At 41.3% G+C, this 22,081-nt stretch overlaps 1 protein-coding gene across 1 annotated transcript; it reads left to right on the top strand.

Annotated features, from left to right (window-relative positions):
- Nucleotides 1-3,094: 3,094 nt before the first annotated feature.
- On the top strand, nt 3,095-21,097 carry LOC117667998 (E3 ubiquitin-protein ligase TRIM7-like). The gene is made up of 7 exons (XM_060691520.2): nt 3,095-3,788; nt 9,476-9,571; nt 11,380-11,610; nt 13,568-13,590; nt 14,885-15,000; nt 16,799-16,834; nt 18,751-21,097. The coding sequence occupies exons 1-7, from the start codon at nt 3,243-3,245 to the stop codon at nt 19,263-19,265; spliced, it is 1,563 nt and encodes a 520-aa protein (XP_060547503.1). The 5' UTR covers nt 3,095-3,242; the 3' UTR covers nt 19,266-21,097.
- The last annotated feature ends 984 nt before the right edge of the window (nt 21,098-22,081 follow it).

Genomic DNA, 22,081 nt, shown 5'->3' with positions numbered 1-22,081 from the left:
AATTGAACTTTAAAAGTTGAAAATACCCTGGTGTATTTCAAATTATATTTCCCTACTTTGAGAGTGGATTTCAACTCCCAGCTGACCTAGTTGATCTCAGAAAAAGCCAAGCATGATTTGGATGGAAGATCACCAGGAAGTCCCTGGCTAAACTGGGAAGTGAAAAGAAAATTGAAATGGGCAATGGTGAACTACCTTGATATGTTTGCAGTGGAAATTAGACTATATACTGTAGATAAAAAGCTGAGTTGAATTTGAGACAAGGAAGTCTCCCTTTTAATTGTGAAGAAAATAGGGGAATCTAAACAAGGTATGAAACTTGGCTGTAGTCCCATCAATTGAAGCAGCCTTCCCCAGCCTTGCATATCTGGATGTGTTAGAATAAATTCCATTCTTCCATGGTAGAGGAGGATGGGAATTGGAGTCCAGGTTACTTGTAAAGCATCAGTTGGCAAACAATATTAAGCCATAGGCCTTTTGGCTGGCTTTTCTGACTTCAGGCATGCAAGTCATTAAAAGTCTAGAGGGGGGGGGGGTGGGACAAAAAGACATTCCACCACAATAAACCAACAGAAATCCACCCATGCTGAGGGTCATGAAAACATTTTGAACTTTTATGAGGTTAGAGACACAATTACTGGAGGTAATCTTTGAGTTTGCGATCTTAAAAATCTAATTGGTTTACTATGGGATGCACTGCTGGATTTCTTATTTCCACAAATAATTTTCTCGGTTATATGCCATCAGATTGTTTTTGACTAATTTAGTTAGACTTTCCCTGTTAATTTTAGTTACAGAGACTTTTTCTCTCTTTCTCTCCAACTAAGATAGAAAGGTAGATATATACCAGATGGAGAGGAGATAATTATTTTTTGTTTGTAGGGTGAACACATACTGATTGCCTATTAAAGTTGCATACAATGTAGGACTGTAAATCCAAGATCCTGGAGTTCCAGTGCCCCCTGCTGGCTGTATTGGGAATATTATTGGCCTATAGATTCATAAAAAAAATAAATGGAGATAAGATAATTTAATAAATGCACTCGACTGCAAATAAAAAATTATCTTAAAGAAAAGGGAAATGTGCATAACAAGATATAGAAACAAAATGTCACAAAATAAAACTGAAAAAAAATTACATAAAAAAAGATTGAGACAGTGCAGAGAAAAGCATCAAAGATAAGGGGGATAAAGGCTAAAATATGAGGAATGGTTGCAGAATTTAGGTATGTTTAGTCTAATGAAAAGAAGGAGTAGAGGTGACATGTTCCTATATCTAGGGGGCTGCCACAAAGAAAAGGGAGTCAAGCTATTCTCCAAAGCAGAACAAGAAGAAATCGATGGAAACTTATCAAGAAAAGATCCAACCTAGAAATTGGGAGAAATTTCCTGTCAGTGAGAACAATCAATCAGTGGAATTGCTTGCCTCCAGAAGTTGTGGGTGCTCCAACACTGGAGATTTTCAAGAAGAGAACGGACAGCCATTTGTCTGAGATGGTACTATAGCGCTTCCTGCTTGAGCAGAGAGTTGAACTAGGAAGAGTTCCAAGATCCCTTCCATCTCCGTTGTTCTGTATTCTAAACTATCAATAATGAACAGTAACATTTTGTGCTCTTGAGGCAGCCTTGGCTCCTGGCGACAGCCTGAGTAAGTCTCTACAATTTTCTTGGCAAGATTTTACAAGTGGTTGTCCTAGGGCTGAGGGAGGGTGACCGGCCCAAAACTATGCAGCTGGCTGTGTGATTACATCTCTATAAGTTTCTCCCTGGTGCCTTAAGCACTACATCCAGTGATGGGTTGCCCCCGGTTCTGTAGAACCAGTAGTAACACTGGCGGGAGGCTCCACCCACTGACCCGGACATCATCAAAAATGATCTGTGCATGCACCGGGACAATGCAAAGCGGTAGTAAAGGTAAGTTGAACCCACCCCTGACTACATCAAACTATTTCCCCTGTCGTTCCATGTAATTGGGTGAAAATGGCAGGAGGAAAAGGGCACCACTCAGGAAGAGAAGAAAGAAAATACTTGTAGGTTCAAAAGAAATGTCCCAGGACACAGTGTTTTCATTTATGCCTGACATGTAAAATCTTGTCAAGCACATAAGATGGAAAATCTCTTTAATTGCTTTATTCTGTACAGAACAAATGGCACTTGGTTCTAAAGTTTCCACAGGAAGCAGAGGGATTTGGTCACAGCGAGTTTTAAATGTTTACAATCAGAAAAATTGTGATATCATTAGTGAACACAATTTCATTGGCAAACACAGTTAAAACATATGCAAAAGATGGACATGAAGGGTAGGCACTGTTGTTACAAAGGAAATCTGAGCTGGTGCTGGCTGGGGAATTCTGAGAATTGAAATCCCCATATTTTTAAAACGGCTGAGGTTGAGAAACACTGGTTTAAACTATCGAGTCAATGGGTCAGAATTTATTTAATTTTCTACTAATTGCCATATTTTCAGGTTACACAACTGTTAGACCCAGTTCTTGAATTTAAAGAATTAGAAACTGGTGCATCTGAGGATGTGCAGAATGTTTTTCAACACTTTGGATCACTATCGTAGCAATGCATCTGCTTCAGGGGTGGGTTCTACTTACCTTTACTACCAGTTCGCAGCAGGTCTGCGTGTGCGCTCTTCTGCGCATGCGCAGAAGCGTTCTGATGACGTGGGGCTGGTGGGCGGAGCCTCCTGACGGTTTTACTACCAGTTCTATAGAACCAGTGCGAACCGGGGGCAACCCACCACTGATCTGCTTCCCTATTAACAGGTGAACATCGTTGCATGAATGAGAACTTCCATCTTCAGAATTTTTCCTTCTGCTTTGCTCATACTTGCATGGCAATTATCTTAAAACGTCATCTAAAAATCAGTGCAAAATCAGATTAAGTTTGGTGGCTTTGGTGAATTTTCTGGATTTCCCTAATTGTTGGTTGTTTAAAACAAAAGTTTACTCAAGTGGGTTAGCAGGGCCAATTTCCAGGTCAGAAGGATTGGCTTTGCTGGCGAGCTGAAACTTCTCAGCACTGTTAAAAATTAACCTCTGCTCTCATCCTAGACAGGACTGAAAAACAATATGAGTCACGAGGAATCTGGAAACGTGCCTTCTGTCTCTCCAAACCTAACAAAACCTCCTGCTCTGGTATTCTTTCTCTTCTAAACTCTGAAGATCCCTTAGCATATCCCAACTTGCCTAGGAGCTGACTCATTGCCAAGTAAGAAACCAGAAGCTTCAGAGATGACCTTGCAACATCAGCTGGCTTCTGACACAGAAAACCCTGCCCTGGGTTTTGTGCCCAGCATTCGTGCTCTATATGCTGCAGCGAAAGCAGGAAGAGAAGAAGAAAAAGAAGGAGACGGTGGAGCCATGGCTGCTGTTCTCCTCCCAGGAAACCTTCAAGATGAAGCCACTTGCTCGGTTTGCTTGGAATATTTCAAAGACCCCGTGTCCATCCAATGTGGGCACAATTTCTGCCGGGCTTGTATCACCAAGAGCTGGAAGAGCCTGGAGGTAGACTTCCCTTGTCCTCAGTGCAGGGAAATGTTCAAGGAGAAAAGCTTCAGGCCCAACCGACAGCTGGCCAACATGTCTGAGATCATCAGCCAGTTCATCCTGCATGGTGGGAGAGGCCTTGAGGACGACAGGATCTGCGAGAAGCACAAGGAGGCCCTGAAGCTTTACTGCAAAGATGACCAGAAGACCATTTGTGTGGTGTGTGACCGGTCTCGGGACCACCGACCTCATGCAGTGGTGCCTGTAGAAGAGGCAGCCCAGGAATACAAGGTATGCACCTACCTGTCTGTTGCACAAATATTCTTCTCATATTTACAAATGTCTCAGGTCTACCTGTCTTGAAAGCCTTTCCACATTGTACCTGTTCTTTGCTAAAAACTACCAAGGGGCTCGGAATGAGCTTCCATGGAGAAAGTCCTCATTCAGTTCCAGGGATCTCCAAGAAGGGCGTGGGGAAAGCCCATCTCTATAACCTTGAGGAGTTATTGAATGTCTGAGTCAACAATAGTATGCTGAGAGCTGACTCAGCAACTAGGTTCAGACAGCATGCTAAACCTCAAACTTGCTCTATTCCCAGTACATCCTCTGGTTGAGTGGGGTGGATGGCCTGATTCATCCAACATGCAGCCAAGCCAATGGCTAGTTTCCGACATCTGCTAAACCAGAAAGCCCTATTTTAGTCCATGTTGTGCAAACGTCACCTGTCTTTCTATGTTCTTTAACTTTTCCAGAAAAAAAAAAATCCAGTAGAAGGGAAGCAATCTTGAGAAAAAAATAATGGTATGCACAAAACATTCAAATGTTACCTATAAAAAAATCATTGCTAAATTTTCTGTATTTCCTTTTGATTTCTTCCATTAATATCCCGCCTTTCCTCTAAAAGCTTAAGGGAGGGTACATGGGGATTTCACCAGTGGTGGGTTGCTCCCGGTCCGGTCCGGTCTGGTTCTATAGAACTGGTAGTAAAACCGGTGGGAGGCTCCGCCCACCCGCCATGACATCATCATGGGTGATCTGTGCATGTGCAGAAGCTTCTGCGCATGTGTGTTCCCGTTGCGAACCGGTAGTAAAGGTAAGTAGAATCCACCCCTGGATTTCATCCAAAAGCAGCAACCAGGAATGATAGCCTGAAATATGATAATGGCTGGAAAAGTCACTGTGGTTGCAGTTGGGATTTAGATCATTGTCTTGCTGGTTCCTTTCAAAAGTCCAAGCACTGTACTCCTGTGATGGGAAAACTGAAGAAGATTTCAAACAAAGGACAGGTTCACTTGGATCCCGTGTAAAAATCAATATGTGAGGCCCCTGTGGGTGGGTGTGGGTTATACAATATGATTTCCAGCTGGAATTAAATTCCATAGTTGCCCCCAGGTTTTGTTCCAAATTAAACCAGGCTCAATCACATCTATTGAAAAGTAATAAAATTGTTTTAGTCTTCAGCACTGGATGAAACGGTAGCGGCTTCCAACGAGTGAACCAGGTTAGTGGCTGGTTCCTACTCATATATTTCTCTTTATAGGGTTAAAAGTTACAGGGGGGATGGAGGGAAGAGGCCAGAAAAGCCCACCAAAACCCCTGAGGGAACAGAAGAGCTGAGCTACTAGTCTGCCAGCTGGATCAAGCAGAAGTTCTGCAGGCAGGTGTGGACAGGGGCACCTCATAGACACCATATCCTGGATTTTTTGAGTTGGGATTTTCAGGGGGAGGAGCAGATTTAGCTCCCTGGGTATCCCCATACCAAATGGGCAGGACTTTTCCTCAACCCTTTTTAGGTAGGGGACAAAGAGAGGAGCTGATTGTGCTTTATCGCACAAGGATTAGATAAGTTTTTCATCCAAAATTAAGTTACAATCCAAGACCAAACCCAGTTTTCCATTTTTCATTTTCCACAGTTTTCTATTTTTTGTGCTCTCCAAGGGTAAACAAAATAATAATAAAAAATAATAACACTTTGTAAACATTTGCTCCCAGAGAGATAACTCTTTTATTCCCTTGCATTAAAACCAGGGTGCATTGTACAGTCCTAAAATTTCACACATGCATTATTCCACCTGGTCCATGAAATCTTGCACAGTACTACATTTGTTTATCATGAAAATATCACACGGTTCCTTATTACAGTAGCAAAGATTACCTTTTTATTGTCTTCCAATATACCCATTCCTTACTCCATGTAGTAGTAGTATTTCTCAATCATCTCAAAACACTCAAATTAGCTTGCAAGAATTAAAAGTCAGAAAAACATCCTGTTTTGATCCAATGGCTATAATCACAATTTAGCATGAAGGCAGAAAGAAGGTGAAGATTTTATGCCACCAGGATAAACAAAGCTGTACCATGGTTTTGGCTCCCTCCCCCCTCCCCAATTCTTTAATAATGATTGAAAGCAATACATTTTTAAACAGTGTAGAGAAAGTAAGTTAGTAACAAAAGATGAAGCCTGCAATTTTAATACATAAACTTCTAAAGCTGCCTACAGATGAATCCTAAATTCCATTTGGAGTAAATAGAACAGAATAGAATAACAGAGTTGGAAGGGACCTTGGAGGTCTTCTAGTCCAACCCCCTGCTTAGGCAGGAAACCCTACACCACTTCAGACAAATGGTTAACCAATATCTTCTTAAAAACTTCCAGTGTTGGAGCATTCACAACTTTTGTAGGCAAGTTGTTCCACCAATTAATTGTTCTAAGTGTCAGGAAATTTCTCCTTAGTTCTTTCTAGGTTGCTTCTCTCCTTGATTAGTTTCCACCCATTGCTTCTTGTCCTGCCCTCAGGTGCTTTGGAGAATAGCTTGTCTCCCTCTTCTTTGTGGCAGCCCCTGAGATATTGGAACACTGCTATCATGTCTCCCCTAGTCCTTCTTTTCATCAGACCCAATTCCAGCAACCGTTCTTTATATGTTTTAGCCTCCAGTCCCCTAATTATCTTTGTTGCTCTTCTCTGCTTTGGAATAACAAAATAGGGATTGCCAGATGGGTTGATTGCAAACCTGTAGTCATTGAGACAATCCATACCAGGCAAGAAATGGTTAAGTCAAGAACCGAATTCCTGTTCTATTTCAGGAAGGAAACCTTCCCAAAGTGGGCACAAGATCTCAGACTGACACTGATTCCCTGGAGGGCAGGAGCCAAGCTGCTTCTTTGTGGCCCTAGTGCAAATATCCAGATAAAAATAGAAACCGCAGCTGATGAGGTGACAAGAACAGATGAGCTGAGGCACTCTGGGAAGATTTGACAAACTAATTTCCTACGTAAGTTTGGGGGCCTTCTTGTTACCTTCTGCAATCTTTCTTTTTCTACAAATGAAGAAATGTACAGGTAGTCCTGGACTTAGGGCCATAATTGAGCCCAAAATTTCTCTTGCTAAGTGAGACAGTAGTTAAGTGAGTTTTGCCCCATTCTACGACCTTTCTTGCCACAGTTGTTAAGTGAATGACTGCAGTTGTTAAGTTAGTAACATGGTTGTTAAATGAATCTGGCTCCCCCATTGACTTGGCTTGTCAGAAGGTCGCAAAAGGTGATCATGTGACCCCAGGACATTGCAACCATCAGAAGTACATGCCAGTTGCCAAGCATCTTAATTTTGATCACATGATCATGGGGATGCTGCAACGGTCGTAAATGTGAAAAACAGTCATAAGTCACTTTTTTTTTCAGTGCCGTTATAACTTTGAATGGTCACTAAATAAACTGTTGTAAGTCGAGGACTACCTGTAGTTTGCAGAGATCCTCTTTAGCAAGATTTATTGAGGAGAAAGAGATGGTTTCCGTAATTTGCGGAAGCAGCGCAACTGTTTCTCATTTAGAGCCTATCTATCCCTATATGTGTGGGGAGTCCTTAGTTTTGTTTCTAAGAGCCTTCCTGGTATCTGCCAAGGGGGAGGATCTTTTCACTCATAACAGAGTCTCTTGCAGCTGACTATTTACATCAACTTTTCAGGAATAGTTATTCCTCTGGGAGCGAACTTGTCTATCGCCTCTCTTCTTCCATTTCAAAGCACAGAGAATCCCTTCCCCACTCCTCCCCCTAGGAGGAAAGCACCAGTTGAATCACAACAGTAAGAGAGATCTCCTCCTGTTTTTATTTTTACTTGAAGGCAGCCATCTTAGAAGGTGAGCTTCAAATGTCTACATTTGTCTCCATGTACAGATATCCAATCTTGGTCTCTATAGCATGGAGAAGATTAGTGATTTAAGGCAGGATTATACTTTAAATCAGCTTTCCCCTCTTCAGTGCCTTCCAGATCATCAAGCTATAAAAACCTTATTTTCCGTTGACTGAGGCTGGGTATGATGGGGATTGTGGTCAGACTAGGTTTTAAAATTGGTGTGATCCAGAAATTTCACTAGGAATTTATTTAAGCACACACAACCTACATTATTATTATTATTATTATTTTTTAAAAAAGGTTTTTATTTTATGATCAAACAAGTATACAATATAAGCAATCATTCGAACTATCATCAAGAAGAAGAAAAAAATTTTTTTTCTAATCCATCTAAACTCAATCTTCAACCCCTCCTCACCACCCGCCACCCCCAACTTCCCAGAACAAAAACAGGGCATAGATTTCACCAAACATTCGCTAAAATAAACTAGCTAACTGCAAGATTTACTAGCTCCCAACCTACGTTATTTTTGATGTCTGGGTCCAATCCCAGTTCAACTCTTTTTCATTGTAAAGTGTCTAGAAGCAAGTCAACTCTACAGATATTTGTGTGCAACGGCCTTATGCCAAGTCAGACTAGAGGTCCGTCTTGGACAAACCTGTTTGTTACACTGCTGGTGTGGCTTTTGTGAGTTTCCTGCACAAATATTTTCTTTGGAAATGACTAAGATTGCACCTGAGCCCTTCTGTAGGAAAAATAATAGCTCTATCTGTATATTACAAGAGTGGTCCCCAAATTTTATGACTTGGGCAAGTTGAGCTGCATGCACACCAGGGGTGGTTTCTAATTTTTTTTACTACCGGTTCTGTGGGCGTGGTTTATTTTGTGGGTGTGGTTTGGAGGTCATGTGATTAGGTGGGCGTGGCTAGCTGGTCAGAGTCATTTCAGGAAGGTCCTCGCACTTACAACCAGTCTTCGCAGTTACGACCCGACTCATTTGTTTGCTTTTAACACTGATCAGCTGTAGGACGGCCCTTTGAAGCCCCGCGGCAAGAGTTTAAACAGTTTTTTTCCCTCTAGTCATCAGCTGGGACTCAGGAGGCAGCAATAGATTGGGGGTGGGGCCAAATAAAAGGTAAGAATAACGTGGGTGGATGGGGGGTGGGAGGGCGGGGGGGGAGAATTGGTTCAGTGACGTCATATCGTCACCGCTATCGGCTCGGCTGAACTGGACCGAACCGGGAGGAACCCACCACTGATGCACACGTACATGCATGCTGGCCTGCCACTTGTGCAAGTCAAGCTGTGTGCGGCCCTGTGCGCTGTCCAGCCACTCATGTGGCCCAATTCTAAAAGGGGTTGGGGACCCCTGAATTACAACCTCCAAGAAGATTTGACTTCACAGCCCCTGTGAACTGCTTCACTACAAGTCATTTAGAATATGATTTATACAGAAATTATAATTATATTTCAATGCAGCAAAGACTCTGGCAATGTCTTCCTTCCCTTCCCTTCCTTCCTTCCTTCCTTCCTTCCTTCCTTCCTTCCTTCCTTCCTTCCTTCCTTCCTTCCTCCCTCCCTCCCTCCCTCCCTCCCTCCCTCCCTCCCTCCTCATAGTGGCTTACCACAATACACTGCAATAGTAGTAAAATGTTACACAATAAATAAGAATATGCCATTTAATATTTGGTGTAAGGGCATAAAATCATTACAGCTATGGGCTTCATAATATTCATTGTACACAGACTTATAAGTTTTCCTAAGGATGCATGGAATCTTCTCAAATCTTGATTGCCTCAAAATTGTGAAAGCATTAAAAAAAATAACTATATACTTTGGACTTTAGGAACAAATACAGACTCGCTTGGATTTCTTGAAGAAAGAGAGACAGGAACTCCTGGAATTCAAAACTCAGGATGACAAGAAGAGCCAAGAATTGCTGGTAGGTACCTTACTGTTACTTGGACATTGGCATGCTTGTACAGCATAATTCAGTCAGGTGCAGATATGTCAAGATTTTGAAGAAAATCTTCAAAAAGGATTATGTTTGTTAATGTCTATGGAGATTCTCAGTCATCTTTGACTTTTTAAAAAGAAAACCATAGAAACCGAGAGACAAAAGATCCTCTCTGAATTTGAAGGGCTAAATCCTTTTGAGTTGATTAATGTCACAACCACAAACCATGTTCAGAAGCACTGTGTCCCTATTTCCATATGCTGAGGTGGAATAATAAAACATGTCACTTTATCTTCTCTTCTCGTGTTTCCCCGAAAATAAGACCCTGTCTTTTATTTTTTTGAACCCTGAAATAAGCGCTTGGCCTTATTGCCATGCGCTCAAAAGCCCGATTGGGCTTATTATCAGGGGATGTCTTATTTTGGGGAAAACAGGGTAGTAGTTCTTTGAAAAGAAGGATGTAAGTAGAATAATATATCAACATCAGTGGTGGGTTTCAGCAGATTCTGACCAGTTCTGGAGAACCGGTAGCGGACATTTTGAGTAGTTTGGAGAACCGGTAAATACCACCTCTGACTGGCCCTGCCCCCATCTATTCTCTGCCTCCCGAGTCCCAGCTGATCGGGAAGAAATGGGGATTTTCAGTAACCTTCCCCTCGAGTGGGAAGGGAATGGGGATTTTTCAGTAACCTTCCCCTGGAGTGGGATAGGAATGGAGATTTTATAGTATCCTTCCCCTGCCACACCCACCAAGTCACGCCCACCAAGCCATGCCACACTCACCAAGCCACACCCACAGAACCGGTAGTAAAGAATTTTGAAACCCACCACTGATCAACATCCTATAGGAGAGGTTCCTCAGGCCCACACTGGAGACATCTTTGAGAAACATTTATTTATAGAATTCAATGTATATCTTGTTTTTTCATCTATAGGGCATTTATATACTGTATTATAGATAGTCCTCCAAATTATAAGAGCCAAGGTGGCACAGTGGTTAGAGTGCAGTACTGCAGGCTACTTCAGCTGACTGCTAGCTGCAGTTCAGCAGTTCAAATCTCACCAGGCTCAAGGTTGACCCAGCCTTCCATCCTTCTGAGGTCGGTAAAACGAGGACCCAGATTGTTGGGGGCAATATGCTAACTCTGTAAACCGCTTAGAGAGGGCTGTAAAAGCACTATGAAGCGGTATATAAGTCTAAGTGCTATTGCTATTGCTATTATGACTGAAAAGCATCAGTGGGAAAATACAGGTAGTCCTTGACTTACAACAGTTTATCTATGACAGTTCAAAGTTACAACAGCACTGAAAAAAGTGAGTTATGATCGTTTTTCACACTTATATCCATTGCAGCATCCCCATGGTCATGTGATCAAAATTCAGACGCTGGGTAACTGACTGTCCTTTATGACACTTCCAATGTCCCAGGGTCATATGATCATCTTTTGCGAACTTCTGACTAGGAAAGTCAATGGAGAAGCCAGATTCACTTATCAACTATATTACTAACTTAACAACTGCAGGGATTCACAACTGTGGAAAGGAACGGGGCAAAACTCACTTAACAAATGTCTCACTTAGCAACAGAAATTTTGGACTCAATTGTGGTTGTAAGTCAAGGATTACCTGTATTCTAGTTTTAGACCAGTCTCTCTGAAACTGGTGATCTTCAGCTGTATTGGAGTTGGAAAAGCATGGTGGGTGATTAAACTGGTGAAGTTTATTCCAGTGATAATTCTTTTGGGATAATTGTCTTCTGCTTCCTCATTTTCTTTCTTTGACTTTTTAAAAAGAAAACCATAGAAACCGAGAGACAGAAAGTTCTCTCTGAATTTGAAGGGCTACGCCAGTTTCTTCATGATCAAGAACAGATTCTCCTTGGACAGCTGGACAAGATGGAGAAGGGCATCGTGAAAAGACAGAATGAAAACATCACAGAGCTGTCCAAGGAAATTTCCCTCCTCAACAAATTCATTGCTGATCTGGAAGACAAAAGCCAAGAACCATTGCTTGATTTCCTCAAGGTAAGACTTAGCAACAGGCAAATATTGTAGAAATTTTGTGTAACGTCAGGTCTTTTCGCATTAGCACACATCACTGGGTGTTGAGAAAACTTAGCTATAGCTTGCTCAATACACCAGAAGAACAATGCAGCAATTTAGTGACTAGCTAGACACTAGACTAGCTGTGGCTAAACCCGGTAGGGTTTAGTTTCAGTAATTTATAGCTTTCAAACACTCATGTCAGAGAGAGGGAGATTACTAGTTGGATTTACTATTATGTTACTTGAAATCTTTTCAACTGGACATATTTGGGGCAAATTATATGCATATTGCTTTCTACCTGAATTCTTTAAATATTACAGAAATTATACCAGCAGCGTAGTAGAGCTGAATAAGCTAAAAATTACATAATTCTAGGAGTGTATCATAGGGTCCTACTGATCAAGGAAATGACATTTATGTGTTTCCATGCGTCAGTAACCAGGGATCAAATATTATATAAAAGAGAAACTGTTTGGAATTATTGCTTACTTGTGTAATGTTTTAGGAAGAGACAGACTTGTTTGTGTCTCCTAATTTATTTAAATAAGTGTTTTTCAACCTTGGCAACTTTAAGATGAGTGGACTTCAACACCCAGAATCCCCCAGCCAGCATGTCCACCCACCTGAAAAATTGCGAAGTTTGAAAAACACTGATCTAAATAAATGGAGGTTTTTATTTGTTCATGAACTAGGGCCAAATGTAATATTTCTTAGAATTGATAGGAAAAAAATTGTTTGGAGGTTGGAGACTTTAAGTCAACAACCTTTTCAAATATAGGTCAGTGGCTGTTTGTATTTATACTTAATAAACCTTCTATCTTTGCCACTTGAAATTTGCAAAAAAAAGTTCTCCCCTGCCTTAGGTTTTGGCCATGACCATTACTCTCATGTTACACCTGATATTTCCATACTATAGAGTTTCTTATGACTATTTAAAGATTGCCACATTCTTTTCTGAAGACGGTAGCACTTGAGAAATTAAGGCTAAGGTCTCCTTAAGTGTGCGTGGTATCTATTAATAGTTTACTGTACTTAGCGATGGTGGTGGAAAATGCAGTGGGAGGTATATTGCGTATTCTGCAGCTTTTTCCCTGGAAAGATTCAATGTCCATCTGATTTCATGACAACTCAGAAACCTGAATTGGTTTTACTTTTTCAGGAGTGTTATAGGAAGCTTTTCATGATCAGTTGACTGAGCCACATGTCTTCCTTAAAGCAAATACTGTAATTCCTGAAATGTAAACAAACTGAGAAGCAACAACACGAGTAGAAGGCTAGGGAGAAATAAGGCAAATTTATCATTTATTTATTTTTCAAATTGCCTGATGCGGTTTACAGTACTAAGTAAAATCAAACTTTTAGTGAAAATGAATTAAACCTAGAAGTAAATAATGATAAAGGCAAGCTATCAGAATATTAAAAACAGTTGTTGCTACATTATGTAAAAAGAACATCAAGAAGAAAATGCCAGCTTATAAAAATATAATTTTTATAATAATTTTCAGACTACATTTAAAAATAATGACTGCCAAGGTCATACAAATAGTCCTCATTTAGCAACTATTCGCATTTAAGACTGATGAAAAAAATATATGACTTTCAGAGGTCTGTAAACCAAAGGAAAGCTGAAGTAAGATCATAAGCACTGTTGTCATTTCGCTTAGTGGCTGCTTTGCTTAACAACTGAATTGGGGGTCTCAATTGTAGTCACTAAACAAGGACTATCTATATTTCAATGAGGATGAAATTCTACAGCTTGTGTGGCCAATACAAAGAAGGATGATACCCTACTTAATTGCAGTCAGGTCTCCTTTCTTGGTGGCACCATCAAAAGAGTCTTAGTTGATGAGTGGAGCCCCCAGTTAGTAGTACAATAGACCAGGACATCTCTTTCTCTAATCCTCTGTTCTTTTTTTCCTTTCTCTCTCTTTTGTAGGATGTGACAATTATTATTGCCAGGTATGAAGCTGCATTTCCACCCTCTCTTTCTCTTTGTGTATGAACAAATCAAAAGGTCAGTGACAGCTGTTTGGAGAAATATGGTCTCAAAGACATGCTGTGGCCCAGCCCCCTTGGATCAGGGTTAATAATCTTAGGCTGTTGATGTCTTATTTGTATGGAAATAAGATACTCTTTGGCTCTGAAAGTCTTAGGTTTCATTCATCTATATATGCAGTAGAGCTAATAGGAGTCAGATTGAAAGAGTGGTTTCTACGTATTAAGAGAGCTTGAGTTTGCTCAAGCTTGAGTTTAAAACTTTTGCTTTGACTAAGGTTGCCCAACTTGTCTTATCTCCATAAATACCAATAGCCTTTAGACTTATATACCGCTTCACGGTGCTTTACAACCCTTTCTAAGCAGTTTACAGAGACACTGACAAAGTAGGTGCATATTTTACTGACCTCGGAAGGATGGAAGGCTGAGTCAACCATGAGCCGGTCGAACTTTTGGCAGTGGGCAGAATTAGCCTGCAATACTGCATTCTAACCGCTGCACCACCATGGCTCGTATAAAGATAAAAATGCAAATCCTAGCACATGGCTTCCAGAACCCCAATGAAAACTGACACCAAACTGCAATTTGGTGAAATTCTTTAAATATGTGGGCGTAAGTAAATTTACATAAATTCATAGTTTTGCTTTGGCCCCATCCACTTTTTGGAATATGACTGTCAATGTGTAAGTCAAATGAATCTATCAACACAAAAAGGGATTTGCACTGTTGTCTTATGTGAGCCTTCCCAAACAAGTGTCCCCTGGATGTGTTTTGGAACTTCCAAAAGTGTCTTTGAAAGAAATTCTGGAAATTGTCTTAATGTATCTGGAGGGCCCCAGGTTAGGTCATCCTGGAGAGAATCTGTCCATGTAATTCTTAGGAATCTACTCTCAAGTTAATGCTACTTAATCAGTCAATCAAACAAATGCCAAGCTGAGGGAAGGATAGCTTAAAGATTCAGATGATTTCAACCTTTCCTTCTCAGAAGTGTGAAACAGACTAGTAACTTGCCCTTGAAGAATCTATCTGGAAGCTCTACTTTATAATGCAAAATCTGAAATTTACTTAGAGCCAAAGAACCTGGGTGCATTACAAATATTTCCTCTATACTTTTGCCATTAAAATTTCCACTCAGATCAAAAGCACAGCTGAGAAATAACTGTTGAAGCCTCAAACTTGCCAATCGTTTTGAACTAGAATGAAAAGTTTGGGATAATACATCTACCAGTCCTGATAGCTTTCTTTTTTTGTTTGTTAGAAGTGACAATGTTAAATGTCCGAAGCCTATTCCAGTTTCTTCTGACATGAAGGGTCATGTCTCCAACTTCTCTCTGAAGACGGTGGCGCTCAAGGGAGCAGTTAAGAAGTTCAAAGGTAGAGAAAGTAAACACTTGCCATGAAAATCTGATTATTTTAGCATCTAAAGAAACTTGGGACAAAGAATAATAACGAAGAGTTACTTGATTGTTCGTATATAGCTGTGCTTGGAAAAAAGGAAATCAACAACTAGTTTGTATGACTTCAATTAAAATTAACACTTCAAGCTAGAGTGAAAATTATACAAGTAAGATAAAATCATGCTATATTTGGTCTATTGTATGATATAGAAGATTGATATAAAAGTGAATAAGGCTATCCTTTTATAAATCTTAGTAAAGTAATTTTAAACCAATCATATTAGTAAAGTAATTAGTATTAAAATTCTATACTTCTAACTTAACACCCAACCATCTACTTTTACTAATACGTTTTACAACAGAATAGCCCACTTATCTATTTTGACCACACACCATTCTCCTTCAGCATGTGGAGGTCTGCTTTTGAGAATGATATTCAAGAAGAAGGATTTGTAGTTAAATGGGATTGTACGATGGCCCTGAAATGGGCCAGAGATATGTAGTCCTAATATTATGGTGACTTGCCTAAAAATGATGTTCTGTTAGATAGATTGTTGGGAGATCTCATCAGTCTGTGGAATTCATTCCCACAAGACATGGTGATGGCTACTTTTAGAACAGAGTTGGCTAATTTATAGAGAACAGAGTTGGCTAATATATAGAGGACAGGTCTATCAAGGGCTTTTAGTCCTGAAGACTCAACTTATCTCTGAGTTGATACTGATTCTGAAATATCCAGGAACAGGGGTGAAATCCAATTTTTTCCCCTACTAGTTCTGTGGGCGTGGCTTGGTGGGCGTGGCAGGGGAAGGATATTGCAAAATCTCCATTCACACCCCACTCTGGGGCCAGCCAGAGGTGGTATTTGCCGGTTCTCCGAACTACTCAACTTTTCCGCTACTGGTTCTCCAGAACCTGTTAGAACCTGCTGGATTTCATATAAATTGAACTAATAAATAAATAAATAAATAGATTTCATCCCTGCCCAGGAAGTACAGATACCCTTATTACAACCATTTATTCAGTGACTGTTCGAAGTTACAATGGCACTGAAAAAAGTGACTTATGGCCATTTTTTACATGACCATTGCGACATCCCCATGGTCACATGATCAAAATTCGGACTTTTGGTAACTGGCATGTACTCAGTGGTGGGTTGCCCCTGGTTCGCACCGGTTCTATAGAACCAGTAGTAAAACTGGCAGGAGGCTCCGCTCACCGATCCCGACGTTATCAAAATGCTTCTGCACACGCGCAGAAGAGCGTGTGCGCGGCTCTGTTGCTAACCGGTAGTAAAGGTAAGTAGAACCCACTCCTGCATGTACTTATGATGGTTGTGGTGTCTTGGGGTCATGTGTTCACCTTTTGCGACTTTCTGACAAGCAAAGTCCATTTATTTAACAACTATGTTACTAACTTAATAACTGCAGTGATTTTAGTTAACAACCTTGACAAGAATGGTCATAAAATGAGGCAAAATTCACTTAACAACTGTCTTGTTCAGCAATGGAAATTTGGGGCTCAGTTGTGGTAGCAAGCCGAGGGCTATTACAGAGAAAGGGTCAGATGTCTGCCCTGATTAGCCATTGTGAGAAACTGAATGTTATAACAGAGTGGCCTTTGGTCTGAATCAGCAGAGCTGTTCCTATGTTCTTATGAGTAATATATACAGAGCCTATGAAATTGAGGAACTCTGAGTTCAAGGTTTTTGGATAAAACTGCTTTCTGTTGCCTTTTAGATCCGACTCCTTGACAGGTGTGTTCTCTTCTTTCAGATCATCTCCGGGATGAACTGGGGAAAGGTGAGAAAGGTAAATGTTATAAGCCAATCAAAATTGTCAAAGACAAAATCATGCATGCAGTGTGTAGGTGTAGACTTCCTGTTTATGCTTCCTGTTACCATGGTAGGGCACTTTTTCAAGGTTGTATTAAATGTTACCCTTCTCTCCGACATGCTGTTTTTCCATTAATTTAACAACATAGTCATAATAGTTCATGGTTGCTATTCTGGACTTGATGGAAAGGTAAATAAGGTAGATTTAAAAAGTGCTGTTTCAATAATCGATTACTTGCTACAAGTAGTCCTCGACTTATAACTGATTACGTAGTAACTGAAGTTATGACAGACCTCCCCAGGGATCAGTGGTGAAATCCTCCCCGGTTTGGTGCCTGTCCATGGACAGTGCACGCCAAACACACACTGTGCATGGAAAAAGGAGATTTGGGAAGGTAAGTATAACAATGAGTGTGAGGGGGGGGGAACAGCTGTGCCAAATTTAGATTCACTAGAAAGCAGGATTTCCTGCTTTCTAGTGATTTTAAATCGCGCGGCACAGCTGATTGTCGGAAATACCGGTTTGGACCAACCGGTAGCTTTTATCACTACCGGTTTGCCCAAAACAATGCAAACCAGTAGGATTTCACCACTGCCAGGGGTACTTACATCTCTGTTCTGAAATACCAACAGCTGCCTTCCATCCCCATTGTCCCACATTCACATAACCACATTACACGTTGTTAAGGAATTTGCAGAGTAACCTTTCAATAGCAAGGGTGTGTACATGAAAGCGATTGAGAGTAGATATGAATAAACACAGTCAACACACAGATACACTGAGTTGTGTTTACTTTCAGGAAATAGTAACGCACAGTCCAATAAACAGTCCAGGTCATACACATATAAAGCAGGAGATAGCAAAACGATAGTCCAGGGATAATCCAATAACAAAGTCTTCTTACCAGTCGTTGTAGTCATTCACAATAAACAGTTCTTCTGGATTTGCAAACAGTAGCATACAGAGATATCAGAGAGCAAGAACAACAAAGAGAAACAAACCATGTTTCTAGCTCCCTCTTAAGGAGATTGGCTACAGAGCTAACCGATCAGGACACAGTATGATGCAATACAGCAATCTTAAAGCTATATTGATGGTTTATATATTGCCAACCCAACAAGGTAGGTAATACTCATTTCATAACACGCATGGTTGCATTTGCAGCCATTTACAGAGTCCAGTGGTCATACAACTATGTTTTATGACGATTTTGCAGAAAACCAGCATTTACCTCCAGTTTTCAGCAAAACTGGCCCACAACGGAAATGTTTGTTTAATGACCACCACAAAAAAAGGTCATAAAATGGGGTTGGTCATGTGGATGATCACTTTATGATCTTCACAACTTACAACCGTAATGGACGGACTCCATTATGGGCATAAGGTAAGGACTATCTGTAAAATAATTCAATGTTTGGTGCTGTTATAATAAGCAAGACAAATCGTATCCAATTAATAGATGGGAATGTTCAGGTAGGTTCAGATGGAAATTTTCGGGGTTTCCCAGTAAGGAAAGAGATTTCAGTGAAAAATAAAAATGTTGCTTAGTACTGTTACAACGGCCTGCCTTGGTCTAAGCAAGGGTGGAGAACTACGGCCCTTTTACGATCTGTGAACTTCAGCTCCGAGAATTCCTGAGCCATGCTCATATTCACAGATCATAGAAGGGCCATAATTCCCCACCCTTAGTAAGGAGAGAAATTCTTTTTACTTGCTGACTCTATCTATGCATAGCTTTTTATTTATTTATTTAAAAAAAAAAAATGAAAACAAAGCAAAATACTCAACCAAAGAAAGAGGAACCCTCTAATTTTCTCTGCTCCTTGCTGCTGCTTTTCCTTGCTATTACTGTGGTTGTGATAGCTGACATAGCGCTATGTGCTTCAACTTAGAGGACTTGCTTCTGGATCCGGAGACGGCCAACCACCTCCTCCTCATCTCGCCGGATCTCAAGACGGTGCGGATGGGCTGCCGCAAGCAAGACCTCTCCGACAGCCCCAAACGCTTTGACACCAACTCCCGAGTCCTGGCGACGGAAGGCTTCAAGTCTGGGCGGCATTACTGGGAGGTGGAAGTGGGGTCTGCCGACGGCTGGGCCTTTGGAGTGGCCAAGGAATCGGTGCGAAGGAAAGGGCTGACTCAATTTTGCCCCGAAGAGGGCATCTGGGCCCTACAGCAAAATGGAGGGCAATATTGGGCAGTCACCACTCCTCAACGCACCCCGCTTTTCCTGAACGAGAAGCTGATTAAAGTTAGAGTCTACTTAGACTACGAAGGAGAAGAAGTGTCCTTCTACAATGCTGACACCATGCAACACCTTTTTACCTTTAACATCGCCTTCACGGAGAAGATGTTCCCCCTCTTTTCAGTGTGCTCCACTATAACCTATATTAAACTTTGCTCCTGAGATGAAAAGGATGCTTTGATAGAAACAGGAAGAAGCCATGGCGATGCAAGTGCTACTTGTTTTGATATGGGGCTGACCTCCAAGGGAGACACAAGGGTTTGTGGGAAAAATATGCGAGAAACCTGGCCACCTTCAGATGACAGTGGGGCTGAAAACTAAATCTTGGGCAAAGTTGCAGAAGATGCCACCAATTTATCTATGCCATGCAGAAGTCCTGTTAATAGGCTTGAGCTTCTGTTTCTAACCCAATTCTATCACACAATTCGGTAGGATTTCATCTTGCCTGCCTTGAATGTTGAGAAGAAGTGTATTTTTTTTCTTCCTTTGGAATAGCTATAGGGAATGAGTATGACAGAGATAAGGTAGAGTGTGTCAAAACTGCATACAGGACTGTCTCCCCCAGCTGCTACATCATTCCTCCAAAAGAGTTACAAAGGTGATGATTTGCAACAGGGAAATGGTGGATGGAAGGCTTTCCCTTGCTCAGTTCTTTCTCTCCAGCAGGGTCTCCGATTAATACAAACACTGATACTAACAGAAGATAATATTTGTAGCTCCGGGTTGAACTGTGAGGTCCTTAGTGCTCTCTGAATGGGGGGTGTTTTCTTGCAGACCTTTCATTATCCAACTAGGTAATATTATCAGTGCTAGAAGGGAGTGGGCTTTACTCTCTGTTTATATACAAGTCTTAGGCTATTCTTTTCTGCTTGATAGTTTGTCTCATTTGGTAGTGCCTTGATTGGGGTATTGTTTACTGCTTGTAGATTGCTTGTAAACAATAAAGGGTAGAGAAACTTCTGCAAGAAAACAACCAAGCTCAGGGAGCATTAAGAACCCCACATAAACATGGCTCTTGAACCTTGGTATAGGAAAGACAACTGGTCAAGAGTTGCAAGAAAGAGTAAAATAATCTCTCTCCCCCCTCTCTCTCCCTCCCCCCCTCTCTCCCTCCCTGTCTCCTTCCCCTTCCCTCCCTCTCTCTCCCTTCCCTCCTCCCCTCTCCCTTCCTTCCTGCCCCTCTCCCTCCACCTCTCTCCCACTCTCTCCCTCCCTCTCTCTCCCTCCCTCCCCCTCTCCCTCCCCCTCCCCCTCCCCCATCTCTCTCTGGCTTATTCTCAAGGTATCTTATTGGAGGAAACAGAATGCTTGGGGCATCAAAATATAACATGCCTACACCCTGTGCAGTTCCCAGGGACAGTTGAAGAAATATTTCATCCTACAGAATCAGACAAAATTAGAGCTAATGATTCTATTTACTATTAAAAAATAATTACTTTTGTTAAGTTTATTTTTTTTTAGCTTTAGTTCTTGGGACTTTGGGATAGCTCAATGCCAATGATGTGTGACTGGCTCTTGAATGCAGGGGAGATGCTCTTTGATGTGGCCTTGTGGGTTTTTTTGCACTTGCTATACTCTGCAGCACAGAATTGATTGCTCGTGGTGAAGAGGCTTTTGCAAATAAGTCCTGAAGATGCGTATGGAATGCCTGAAGACACTCCCCGCCTCTGGGCCTTGTATATGTGCACCCAGAGAACAGCAAGCCGTTCTCTTTGTCTAGCTAGGCCCATGGTGGGGATTCAGTGGGCTTTGCTTGCCCATCCCAAATAGCTTGGAATGTACCATCCGTCGGACGGGATGCTGTGGACTTGGCTTTACAAGAATCTATCCTGAAATGGGATCTGGGATTGACTGAGCTTTGGTGTGGCTCGGAAGAAGCACATTTGAGAAATACAATATTGATAATCTAGGTGTGGATTTAACATGTTCTCCTGTAAACTCCCGCAACCCTGAAATCAACCTGTCCACATGTAAATAAACTTGCTTCTTATCAAGATGCTTGGACCATACTGTTTTTTCATTCCCCACCCCCCACCCCTTTGTAGTAAAATGGCCTTAGGAAACCTATCTTGATGTTCCCATGGTTAGCAAAGGTTGGGTGGGGGGAGGGAATTGAGGAAAGAATGTTATTTTAAACAATTGGTACACAGGTTGGGCATAAAGTCAATCGTGTATCATTTCTAAATTATCTGCCATCATGGGCAATGATGAAAAGCTCCTACTTTTCCTCCTGTTGGACCAGGCCTGGCATTAGTCAGAGGAGGCCTCGGCCTCAGGTAACAGACACAGTCAGTCGTAGGGATGAAAGCAACAATGGGGCATGCTTGGACTTGAATTTGCACCCCAGGACCTGCCCCATACCCCATTAAAGAGTATGGCAGGGATGTATGTTTATTCAGGAGTAAGATTTAATTGCTGGGCTTAAACTCGGTGGTGGGATTCAGCCAGTTCGCACCACTTCGGGAGAACCGGTTGTTAACTTTCTGAACAGTATGGCAAACTGGTGGTTGGAAGAAATCATTAGGGCAGAGAACCGGTTGTTAAATTACTTGAATCCCACCACTGCTTAAGTTTCTGGGTAAGGAAAAAATGAGCTGGTATCTAGGTTCTCAGCTGGAAGGAAGGAAGGAAGGAAGGAAGGAAGAAGGAAGGAAGGAAGGTTGATTATTGGTTGTGCATATATTCTATCATTAACATATAATTCTATACAATATCAATACTACCATCATCCACATAGAATTTGAACATATATTCCTTGCCACAAATTTTGAGGCCTGTGATTTATTAACCTTGCCTTTTTTCTGCCAGTATTTCTAATAGAGAGAATGGACATCCTGGCTTTATTCCATTACTGATTTGAAAATCTGCAGAATGCTCCATTAGCCATAACCGTTGCTTTTTGCCATTGATACATACTTTAAACCCAAGCTTGCATATTGTATTAAGTCTTCATAGCTCCTTCTCTTATCTGACTTTTC

This window comes from Pantherophis guttatus, chromosome 2 (genome assembly GCF_059756535.1).
Source record: "Pantherophis guttatus breed Tessera chromosome 2, ASM5975653v1, whole genome shotgun sequence".
NCBI lineage: Eukaryota > Metazoa > Chordata > Lepidosauria > Squamata > Colubridae > Pantherophis > Pantherophis guttatus.
Note: the sequence above shows the minus strand (reverse complement) of the source record. Positions and strands in the feature narration are given on the sequence as shown.

Coding starts and splice junctions, on each gene's coding strand:
- LOC117667998 (XM_060691520.2), top strand. CDS start 3,243: ATGACCTTGCAACATCAGCTGGCTTCTGACACAGAAAACCCTGCCCTG. Junction 3,789..9,475: donor AGGCAGCCCAGGAATACAAG/GTATGCACCTAC, acceptor TTTGGACTTTAG/GAACAAATACAGACTCGCTT. Junction 13,591..14,884: donor GTGACAATTATTATTGCCAG/GTATGAAGCTGC, acceptor TTTGTTTGTTAG/AAGTGACAATGTTAAATGTC.